Genomic DNA, 12,638 nt, shown 5'->3' with positions numbered 1-12,638 from the left:
TTCTTTCAATTAAGGTTTCACAACTTTCATTAACCAGTGTTCAGGTATGCATGCAGTTTATTTCCTTCTCTGTTTTGAAATGAAAATTGTTGAGGTATCTCTAAATCTCCCACTGCATTAGAATTTTACTTCCAGTGACTTTTATATACATAGTGTATATATATATATACACACACACATTAACAAGGCAGCATTTTCCTCATTAAACAGTAAACCAGATACCTTAAAGGAAAAAGATGCACTTAAGCAATTTCCATCTATTTGCTCTGCTAAATTCTGACACAAGTTAGCACACCATGAAGAAATCATACAGATGCTCCATACAGCGGAAAAGAGTGATGCCTACAACATTGTACAGAGCTAGTGAGTAGATCTGTGACCTTCTGAAACCTTCCTTCTTACTGTATTATCTCCCACAATTTTAAAAGCATGCTTTATTTTAAACCTAACTTCTGGACTAGCACACAGTATTTACTAATGAGATAATAATAAGACAGATAAGAGGATGTGGCCTTTAGAAATGCCTTTACATGAAAATACATAGTCTTTTTATCCAGATTTGTATGGCCTCAGGTTCAGTAAGTAAGAACTGCTGTTGTGTGTTATCTGAGGGTTAAAGAAAAGTAAAGAAGGTATTACAATGGTCATGTCTGCTGGAAGACCAGCAGTACACTGAGAATAAATAATTAAGTGTATGGTAAAATATAAATTCTGCATAGAAATTATTTTACTGTCAAAATCTGTTCCTAGGAAACCTGTAGGAGAATGTTTGTCTTCAAAAAGCATACATTAAATAGTACACATTAGCTAGAGAAAAGAACTTTCATATACACTCCATGATGTTACACAATAACCACAGACCAAATCCCCCCTAGAAATTTATTTCCAGAAGGTACAAACATCATGCCCATAGCTGAATGATGCACCTTCTCTGAAGAGGTGTTCTGCTTGCTAAGGCCACCTGGAACCTCCTCCACACCCCTTGTGCCCTTAAGTACTGTCAGACTCCCTGTGGGCCCCCCTCGCATTCAAGTGGGAAGTCAGGGTAAGCAGAGCAAAGGCCACAGCTTCAAGGACTTCCCCTGTTTTCCAGGACTGACCAGACAGCCAACAGGATCATTGCTTCCTAAACCACGGCTAGACGGATCCTGTAACATATGTAATCAAGACTGATACAGATATAAAAATAACAGGAGCAAGAAATGTTTAGGCAAAACTTCATGCTTTAATCTTACAATCTCAAAAACCTGAAAAGCACCTCTATGAATTCAGCCAAAAGATAACTAATGCTTGTGCTCCCCCTGTTGGCTCTGCCCTCAAAACACAGCTCGGCATCAATGCCTGCATGCACAGCAGGTCTTGAATAACCACAGTAACACATACAGGGCTTCATCTGTTTCAAACGTGAGACTTTGCCTTCATACAAAAAGGAGACACTGTATTTAATCATAGTCAGAGTGAAAGAGCTCTTGCCGGACATCAAAAAACCTGGGAGTTGTTGTGACCTAAACAAAAATAAGTTTCTAGAACACCCATCCCGAATAAAAGGTACGTTAGAGATGATGAAGAGACATATAGCTAAATGAAGGAAGTAAGTCGCTTCCTAAACGCCTCCCGTGCTCCGTGACACCACTGGTAGCTGTGAGTTGCCAAGAGCCCATCTGGCAGTGCCCCTGACCCAGCCTCAGCAGTGAGCCAGTTTCTGTCACTCTGGCTCTGAAAGGACCCCATCAGCCTCTGCCTCCACCTGCGGAATTTTTTGATATCAAATCTTCAAAAGCTTAGAGAAAGATGAGGAGGTTTTGTAGTGGTAAGGGTAATGTAACGGGTGGCTCCCTGGAACAATGTCAGGCTATATGGCCATATTAGTTAAAACAAACAAAAAAACAAACCGACCAAGCAACCAAAACAACCACCAAAAAAAAATCAAACCCAGAAAAATCCCAAAACAAACCCCCCCCCCCCAAAAAGAAACCCAAACCCAGATCATCATTAAGAGCAAAACTGGACTCAAGAACCTCTACACTTGTCAGTCTTTCCTTCAATATACAATGGAAGAAACAACAAGATTTGAGTAAAACTCTTAGTAAATTACTTAATATATCTTCAGGCTAGAGCAAACTAGTAATTTGCACATAGAGCTAGATTATCTCTGCTCACATAATATCCTAGCTATTGTAATCTGCTTGGGACTTTTTTGCCAAGCCAAGTTTACCTACCCAGGTAAACCTCAACATTTAGATTTTAAATACTGCCTTCCTTGACAAGCTATCTTTTGCCGTGGAAGAGCTGGAAACGAAGACTGTGGATTGTCACATTAGAAAGGGTTCTCTCTCTCTTAAAACCACATGCTTGATGTTTGCTATATGAAAATACTTCAAGTATGACACACAAAACCTACATATTTTATTTAAAGAAATCGTATTAATTGAATACTATTATTTGATTCTAATTAGTTAAAAGCGTGCAGTAATACTGAAAATGTTATTTGATGGACCTCTTACTGTGCCCAGCTTCACAAAAAGAGATGTTAGTCTCACGCAGATAAGGCACAAAGAACAGAGTAAACTGTAAGTGAATGCCAAAAAACCCCGAACAAACAACTGCTGGCATTCAGGTAATATTGAGAAACAGCAGCAGCACCCCTAATCAAAGTTTAAAACATCATCACCTGGTTAAAAGCACCTGTTCCCTTTCCTATTTTATTAAAAACTGCCTAATGTTATTCCTTCGGGATGCCACATGGTGGCAGCGAACACCAAGCTTTAGCCTTACCTGCACAGGCTGTTCACCTCCTGTTCTAAACTCTTCAAGCTGCGGCACATGCCACGCTGCTACTCCGTAGGGCTCCTCAGCAGTCCTGCACTCCAGGGGATTTGCACGTAACTGTTCCTTCAGCCACATCTGAGTCCTCACTGCTGGCTGTATGGGAGCTCCACTCACAGCCTGTTGTCCCAGAGTTGCATATCTCTGTCCAAAAGCTTCGCTGCTGGCTGCCATAGGTTTGCTTTCAGGTAAGGCACTGTAGGTCAAGTCTAAGGCATGTCTCCTGCTTGAGGAATCTGAAAAATCATCTTTGCTGCATGTTTCAAATTTGTATTTGCAGTCCAGTAGAGAAGATCGCTTTTTCCCTGTTTCTTTGTCCTCAATTTTTAGCAACTCCATGCTATCATGCAAACAACTTGGCCCGTTTGTCCTTAATTGTGGTGACACGGCTTTGTCTGTACTAGCCCTGGAGTCCACTGAATGACTACTGCCATCTTGGCTGAAGGTATTTGGTGAGCTGAGTTTAGACAAGGAAGACCATCTTCTCACAGGTCTTGCATCTTTCATGTCAAGAGAATTGTCCAAGGCACCCTGATTTCTGCCTCCTCCTGACCGTACAAAGCTTGTACTCCATTTTGAACCATCAGACTTGAAAGCTTCCCTGTGTTTGGAAAGTGAAGATCTGGCATTAGACGGCATCACATGGGCAGTAGGAATAGAAACCAGTGATCGGCTGGGCTTAAACGAGGATGTACCACTTGAAGTTGAATGATCTGTGAAGGAAGATTTATCACGTAAGTACAATACAGAATTCATATTAACCTCAGTGCCCAGAGGGCAAAACATCAAATTCAAGGTGAAATGCAGAAATAGAAAGTAACAGGTTTCTTGACAAAATAAGTTCTAAACCATTCAAGATTGTGAGAATGGAAACATTAAGTGGGAGATTTTCAAATTTATTTTGCTCAGACACCATCATTACAAAAAGAAAACTGTAGTCAGCAGTGGCAACAGCAGCTCCCCACATAACATTAAGTAGCTTGTATATCACAAATGGCAGAGGTATCACAATTCAGGAGTACCAGGACTGATTCCTCTCACATCACTCCTCATTTTTAAAGGCAAAAAAAAATGCACTAAATGCACTTTAAAATGGCAGTGCTGGAAACAAGCCAGTTCAACGATGGCCTCTCGGACAGAACTCTTCCCGTCTTTTGGATCTCACTGATTGAACTATACTTCCTGTACTGGTTTTGGCTGGGATAGAGTTAATTTCCTTCATTGCAGCTGGTATGGGGTTAGGATGGTTTGGATTTGTGCTGGAAACAATGTTGATAACCCAGGCCTGTTCTTTTAACTGCTGAGCAGTAGTTACACAGAGTCAAGGCCTTTTCTGCCTCCCACCCCACCAGTGAGCAGGCTGGGGGTGCAGAAGGAGTTGGGAGGGAACACAGCTGGGACAGCTGACCCCAACTGACCAAAGGGATACTCCATACCATATGTCACCATGCTCAGCATATAAAGCTGGGGGAAGGTTGGTGGAGGGGGCATTGCTTGGGGACTGGCTGGGCATTGGTCAGCTGGTGGTGAACAACTGTCATCATTTGCATCACTTGTCTTTCTTGGGTTTCATTTCTCTTTGTTATTTTCCTTTCATCCACCCCCAATTGTTAGACTGTTCTTATCTCAACCCACCAGTTTTCTCGCTTACAATTCCAGCTCTCTCCTCCACCTCATTTGGGGGGAGGCAGGAGTGAGTGAGCAGCCATGTGGTGCCACTTAGTTGTCAGCTGGGCTTAAACCACACCACTTTCCCAGGTGATTTACTAAAAACCAAGACTCTGAAAAATTTCATGTTCCATTTAGGTTGTGTGTTATTTACAGACCCAAATACAAACAGCACACAGAAACCGTATGTAGCATAATTTATGAAATCTATCCCAAGCTCAAATATCAGGAACAGAGAAATCTGTGAGGTGATATTCAGGAGGGAATGGAAAAGCAAAGATGAGAGAGGTAAAAGAGAGGTTACTGAGGATAGGCTGAGAGCTCTCACATACCCAATGACATGTGCTGAGCATCACAGGCTGCGGACAACCAGAAATAAACACCTAATCCTCTCATTAGAGGATCAGCTCCCACCGAGTCACATGGCTGCACCTTAGCAAGCTCTTGTTGCTCATTAGGTTCGTGGCAGATAGACAGTACGAAATTGCTTTGATTAAAAAATTCTTTTGGGGTCCTTTTTGCCAAGACCAAGACAGATAGAGTCTTCTTATTTCTCTCATCCTAACCTACGGAGAACTCATGTCTTTGGGATTTGTCAGCTGGTACAAGAGTTCATGGCGGGACAATTAAAAGACAAAAATTGCTTTACAAGTACAACTGGCATACACAGTTTGATGGGCTTTGGTGAAAACCAGAACGCGTTATTAATGGGGTACACTTTCAAAGGATGTTTTTGACTCAATATACCATTTGAGTCACAGATAGGAATGTCACAGATAGGAGAAAGAAGAGAGCTTCCAATGGTGCAACTACTTCTGAAAACGGCAGCACTTCTTTTTCTACATACCCAAATAAAGATCTTTTACCTCAACTTGAGTATTTCTCCCTATTTGGGACCAGACGTTCTCACTCCTTGTACTTGCAGCACAACAGGAAATTAACAGCCCTACAGCCACACTCCTCATAAGAAAAAAAATGCATTATAGTCCACAAAAAAAATACAGAGTTCCTTGACTGATACCTGTCTATTACATACTTGTCTTCCGGCTCCAAAGGAGCCAGGGCTCCTAAGCAGGTAGAAATTCTTGCTGCAGCCTTCCTGCCTCCTAGTGAGTCCCTGCTCCACCATGCACACTCCCACTTCAAAGCACAAGCTCACACCACGTTGTCTCTTGCCTCTACCCAGCCACCTACTTTCACAGTAGCTACAGCACACAGCCATCATTAAGACTTGACCAAACTGTCAGAGCTGGTTGAAATTGGCCAACACAGTTCAAGAGTTATTCACAGGGTGCTGATGATGGCCATAAAATACACGCAGGATGCTCACATCAGAGAAAGAGAAATGGAGAGTAGAATACTACCAGCTTTTTGCCTGATGGGTCATGTTGCTAATAAATCTGCGGTACCGTTTTTTATATATGGTCTTGAAACTAGAATTAAAACCAGTAATAATTACAAATATACGATCTCCTTCACCATTTTTTATTAGAGTACAGAGTTATTCATATGTGTAAGATTTTTATTTTTCCTGGGTCTACTCTAAATTTAAGTCGTGAGTTAGATTTAAAACTTCTGTTCCTCACTTCTGATTCCAAATTCTTCAAGCAGATTTAAACTTGGAATGCCACGTACATCCAACTACAGCTGATGGAAGCAATTTTGGCTTCAAGTCGTCCTAATTAGTTTTCCTATTAACGCTCACTGAAGCATACGAGAAAATTCACACTTCTTCCCAGAGCATATTGCTTCAGTCTGCCTAGACTGCAGTCTCAGCTGGAAAAAGAGCCAGTCTGCACTCCGAAACATCTCACAACACAAAAAGCATAAAATTCCGAAATTTCATTGACAATAGGAAAGAATACAGAAAGCACCATGGAACTTGAAAGACATTACTTCTGTAGTCACAGGAATAACCTCCATCTGGCCAAAGAATACTTTAACCAAGCAGCAGATTTTCCCTTCCATGTAGCCGCGGTAAGCAAATGCCTAGTTCAGAACTAAAAGTGCTCTCTTCTCAGCATCACTTCGTCGTTGAGCTAGTATTTATTTGAGGGTTACAAACATTCTTAAACATAGCTTGTGTGAACCCAGAATCTTTCAATGGTTAAGACTGATCTGATCAATGAAAACTTAGAAGAATGGTAGAATGGTTAGAGTTGAAAGGGACGACCTTAATGCTCATCTAGTTCCAACGCCCCTGCCATGGGCAGGCAGTTCCAACCTCTACTAGACCAGGTTGCTCCAAGCCCCATCCAACCTGGCCTTGAATATTGTCAGGGATCGGGCACCCACCACTTCTCTGGGCACCCTACGCCAGTGCCTCACCACCCTCACAGTAAAGAATTTCTTCCTAATGTCTAATCTAAACCCACCCTCTGTCAGTTTAAAGCCATTGCCCCTTGTCCTATCACTACATGCTCTTGTAAAAAGTCCCTCTCCAACTTTCTTGTAGGGCCCCTTTAGGCACTGAAAGGCTGCTGTAAGGTCTTCCCTGAGCCTTCTCTTCTCCAGGCTGAACAATCCCAGCTCCCTCAGCCTGTCTCCATATGAGAGGTGCTCCAGCCCTCTGATCACCTTCATGGCCCTCCTCTGGACTCACTCAAGCAGGTCCACGACCTTCTTATGTTGCGGGCTCCTAGGCTGAACACGGTAACTCCTGCTGGGGTCTCACAAGAGCGGAGTAGAGGGGTAAAAAAGAAGAAAAAACGATACAGCTGGTTGCTACTGCCTTGCCACCCATCAAGATTATATGTCAAATTCTGCTTTTCAGTTACCCTAATAACTTGGGGGGGGTCACCACCAAAAAGCTCCCTAGAGCATTTTTCTAATAGTCATGATATTTTAATATCTCATCCAATGCTTCCCAAACCACATAAATGAGAATTGAAAAAATTCTATTTTAAAAAACACACTACAAGATTTCTACCACATAATAGCAGCAGACGGAATAAGAAATAAAGAGCATTTCATACGGCTTTTTCACAATCTCGTGTTACACTTCTGAACTATTTCATTCTGCATATCTGGCATAGAAAATAATGTAACAGAATAAATTTTGGTCTTAATAAAAGCTAATCACAGGAAGACAGCACAGCAGAAACTTTCTAAAGGAGAGAAGAAAGAAACCTTCCAATATAAAGTTAATGAACACCTCCTACTCATTTACATTTTCCTGTGTTATGCTTTTTAAAACACTAGAACCAACTATGTTTTTATCATAACTAGAAGAAAATCTCTGAAGCCATTTCTCAGGCCAGATACGTAACACCATCATTCAGCTTCTTAAAATCTTTATCTGCTGTCCAGCGGTCAGTCATAATGTGTAAGAGATGGATAACATTCACTGTAACCCTAAATAACTTCTTCGGCTGCAAAATGGAACTAGGGCTACAAGATGTACTTCTGTATGTGACCCAATTCTTCAGTGCTCCCAATAAGATATTATCAAATCAGAGCAGAGCAATCAGGTAATACACTTACCTAATATGAATCAAAATGCATATGATACATATGTTCATGGGATGCATGTGAATCTAATGTCACTGAAAACAGAGAACCCTCCTTGTGTGAAGGACTTTGAAATTTGATATTTTATCCAGGGTATAATTAGAAAGCCCTGGCCAAGGAGAAAAACACCAGTATTAAAAACAGCTGACCTTCTCTTTCTGCCCTCCCACACACCAGCACCCCCCCCAATACTGACACAGATTACTCCAATCCAGGAAAACACACTGAATTGTTCTTAGTAACTGAGCAGAAGATAAACTAGGGAAGTCAAGCCTCTAGAATACAAGGTCAAGGTCTTGAATCTGGCTGTGGTTCAGCGTACAAAAGTTCTTACATTTGTTACAGGGTGTCAGTTCTTCTGAATGCTTCTCTGAACTGCTCTGTAACTACGAACTGCATGGACCCCAGCAACAAGCCAGAATTCCAGAATCCAATATACAACTTGCTGAAGAGGCCATGAGTCTTCACTCTACCACACAAACATGGCTGTCTCCCAGAAACCTTCTCCAAAACAGCTGCTTTCAACAACAGAAGGGTCTAACTCTCCTGGGAGTTACTGGAAAAACAAAGACCACGATGACGTGCCATGACAGCAGGATTTATGCTACACGGGTGTTCCCCCCTACCTACTTACAAATTTAACTAGCCTTAATGCAGCAGAGGTAATCAGATGAGCCAACTGAGAAATCTCAGAATGGACAGGCAAGAGGCCAGCCCTAGCAAAAAAGCCCTTAAGAGACTGATTCATCAACTTCTGGAAGCAAAAGCATGGCTCTCCAGAATGCAGTAGCAGCCACAGGAATTGCTTGGATTTGCTTGGCTTTTTTTATTTACTTCTTTTTTTTTTCTGACTGTCTAGAAATCTTCACCATCCTTTTTAGAAGCCGTGTTCATATTACTTCAAGTTTACTGTATCAAAATCCAGGAAAACAAACAAAAAAAAGAGAAAACACCTTTAAGTCACCAACATACCACGTACAGACTAGAGTACAGCCATCCTGCTTAAGGGTTCTTAACATAACTGATATTTTTAAGATTTAATACAGAACAGTAATGCCTACTAATACTTCTGTGAAGTGACAATTTGCCCAGCGATATCTAGGCTAATAATACTCAGACGGGGAATCCACAACTCCAGAAAAGAAACATCTTCAAACAAATTTAATAACTTCCTACTCTTGAGCCAGATCTGGGTCAAATTAGCTCGCTCACATCAAGCCCATATTCAGAAGATGATTTAACAAGGGACTAGAAAGAAGAGGAGCACTGTATAGAGGTGGGATGCTGCCACTCCAGAACGAAGTCAAGCGTCAGCCCTGTGCAATAAGGACAGCTTTCAAAAAGCAGTAGGTGAAATATGTTTTACAGGAAAAGATTATTCAGCAGAGAAAAATAATTACAGCAGAGTCAACTGCTGCAAAATCCTGTTCCATTTTCCTTACTGTACTCAATTATTCCAGATGCCCATGTTAGAGAAATGTGGAAGTACAGATTCACTAAGAGCACATGAGGCAAATAAAACTGAAGCAGGAAAGTTTTCACAGGCTGTAGCTGATCAGAGTCTAAAGGAAAGAGCAGGTAAGCCCAAGAGCAAATCTTTACTGCATATCATTTGCTGCAAACAAACTATTTGTAACTACTATTGGTTCAAGCTTGCAATGGCCATCTGCTAAATTAATCTACAAAGACTAATCTAACTTACATAAAATCCTTTTAGATGAGTAAACTGAACATGTTAAGATAAAAGTAAGTCTTTAAAAAATTAACTTTTTTACCAGAACACAATAAACCTTTTGATTTATGCATTTTACCTCCTTGTCCCAAGGATATCACATACCCACAATCACGTATAATTGTGATTTCTAGAAACACAAAATGATAAAGGATGTTCCGAACAATCATTTTCAAGGTTAAAGTTTCACAGCAGTAACTGACACTCACACAAAGAAATACCCATCCTCAATACTTTGTGTACCTCTCTGCCTACCTACCAGCTCTTCACCACTCAGCTTTGGTGCTATTTCTACTGCCACAGATATACAGTATCTGATATCTGCGCTACAGGATGTTCATAAGCTGCTGTATGGGCACATAAGTGGCACACAACTGGCCACCACAAAGTAGCAAAAGAATATTATGTATAAATGTGGCTGTTTTAAGAGCAAAAACCAGGGAAAGGAGAAACTCTGTAGCCCGCAGTATCTATCCTCCTGTTCCAGCCATCTAGAGCTATTTTTAAGAAATAGTTACATAACTAAGTAGAACGATTTTTAGATTAACAGGTTTGATTTTCCCCTCCCAGAGAAGAGGATAAAGCAGTATTCCAGAACAGCAGTCATGTAATCGGGCGGCTTCCTTTTGCTGAAATGAGAGTATGAGTGAAAACTTACACTGCCACAGGGAATTTATTTTTTTTTTTCCTTTGTGGTTGGTTGTTTCTCTATTTTTTTTGAAGGTCTCAATCTTAAACTTGCATTTGCCTTTTTATGAAGGCCATCTACAGCTTCCAATTCCATTTTCCGACAACAAGCACTTAACAGTGAAGACATGCAGAAACCAAATATCCCCCTAGGACCTTCATTTAAAATAATGGCTAAAGGAAAAAAAAAATTCTACGCCTGTTAAAACATATCTGTCCTCCTTCCTTTCTGAATCTGCAAGCTACCCATGCCACAGATACCATCTATTTCAACAGCTTGAACTCCCTTTTGCTCGCATTACTTCTTCGTCCCCAGCTAGGGATGACTCCCAAAAAATTGAGAGTAACTTGGCCCATGAGAGCAGAAATCCAGCCCTGCCCTCCAGAGACAGGGAAATGCCAGGTATTTTCATTCTACACACTAAGACAGACAGAAGTTGTACTTTCGCAGGCTCCAAAGGAAACTTATTTGTATTATCCCAACTCTCTAACTTACTCCAGGTACCGTCACCACCAGCAGCACCCCCAACCTACCTAGGCTGATGCCTTTCAGCAGCAGAACCACCTCATCTAAAGCATGAAGGAAAAAGAAGGTGCAGTGCATGGGAGGAGACACACACACAAGGAAGTCTCCAACTCGAGGGACCAGAGCAAAACCCGAGGGCTCCCACAGAGCACTATCATTCCGTGCAGTTACAACTTTGTTGTTGACTGAGGTGTGTATCAACCACTTCAATTTTATTCATAAGTAAAAGTAGAAACAGAGCCTGCAATCTAATGTCAAGTTACTTTAGGAGATTAAATCCCATGTTCCTCTTCCAAGGAGACTGGAGTTCCTGGCTATGTTTTTGAGATCATTATCCATTAATGAAAGTTTAATCCCTGCTCCTACTAAGATGGTCTTTAGCTTAATGATATATTTAGATTCATCTGGTACGCATTTTGCTCACCAGTAAGCAGTAGGTCTCTTTATCTTGGTTCCTAGCCCAAGACCAGCTCTTTCTAACAGAAGCAGCAGCTTTCAACTTTATGGCAGGCTATGCAAGTGTGGACAAGGGGACATACCTTCATTTTCTCTCCCAATCTCATACTTCAACCCCATTTCTCCTACTGATTTCCCCCAGTGGAGCCTTACACACAGTCGCCATCCCCCTAGTTTACCTCTACATTCTCACTATGGGAGCCTCAGCCCAAAGTCATAATCGTAGAGTAGAATCATTTAGGTTGGAAAAGACCCTTAAGATAACTCAATACCAGCGTTAACCTAACATTGCCAAATCCACCACTAAACCGTGTTCCTAAGCACCACATCTACATGTGTTTTAAATACCTCCAGGGATGGTGATTCAACCACTTCCCTGGGCAGCCTGTTCCAGCGTCTGACAGCCCTTTAAATGGTGACCCTTCCAGGTATCGCACAGGCTTGTGTGCAGCAAAAGCGCATGTGTATGAGCTTTCGCCCAGTTGGAAAAAGAAATCCTTTCACAGGCAGAAGCAGGTGCTGTACGCGGGTGCAAGAGTGAGCCTGCCATCGGTCCAGCAAGGCAGGAGGATACTCCTTGATGGCTTTCACACTGCTTCATAGCAAGACTGTCTCTGTCTATTTCCTTCCTCCTTCCTTCTGCTGCAGAGAAGGTCAGGCCAGGTCGCCAAACACAGCCAGCTTGCTGCAGCACTGCCGCTGCTACTGCTCTGTACCACTTGGAAGCGGCTCATGTACCACAAGCAATTTACTTAATAAACTTTGGGAATGCCTACATCAAGCAGTAATGCCTTCCAAGGGCCAGGAATCATCCCCAGGAATCCCGAAAATTCAGCTGCTGCCTCCAGAATAATTTAGCTCACTGGGAAAGTCTCCCCCCTTCAGACACTGATCCCCAAATGGTAACAACAGTATTTTAACAGTAGCTTATATTCAACTGCAGTAGGTCTGCTGAGGACCTAGAACTCTTGGCCTATGTAATTACTAAGACTTGGGAGAAGGCAAGATAATAAAAAGCAAAAAACCAAACGACAAACCAAACAAAAAACCCCAACCAAAACCAGAAAACATAAACCCCCCGTAAAATACACACACAAAAAAAGCGAGAAATAAAAGAGCAAAATACAACACTGCAAAAGTAGATCTAGCTCCTTATTTTCTAGCTTTTACATTCTTGGCTTTGTTACCCTTCATTTACTATACAAGACACTCGCCTTCCATTAAAGTTTCTTG

The 12,638-nt window shown here is 41.7% G+C and overlaps 1 protein-coding gene across 1 annotated transcript in view; it reads right to left on the bottom strand.

The window, feature by feature from the left end:
- CEP85L (centrosomal protein 85 like) overlaps positions 1 to 12,638 on the bottom strand; it is a 113,154-nt gene that overhangs the window by 65,342 nt on the left and 35,174 nt on the right. The window contains exon 3 of the mRNA XM_030489908.1: positions 2,776 to 3,539. Within this exon, the coding sequence (XP_030345768.1) occupies positions 2,776 to 3,539 (764 nt within the window). The remainder of the gene's footprint in view (positions 1 to 2,775; positions 3,540 to 12,638) is intronic.

Source organism: Strigops habroptila, chromosome 6 (assembly GCF_004027225.2).
Source record: "Strigops habroptila isolate Jane chromosome 6, bStrHab1.2.pri, whole genome shotgun sequence".
Taxonomy (NCBI): domain Eukaryota; kingdom Metazoa; phylum Chordata; class Aves; order Psittaciformes; family Psittacidae; genus Strigops; species Strigops habroptila.
This window is presented reverse-complemented; position numbering and strand designations above follow the sequence as displayed.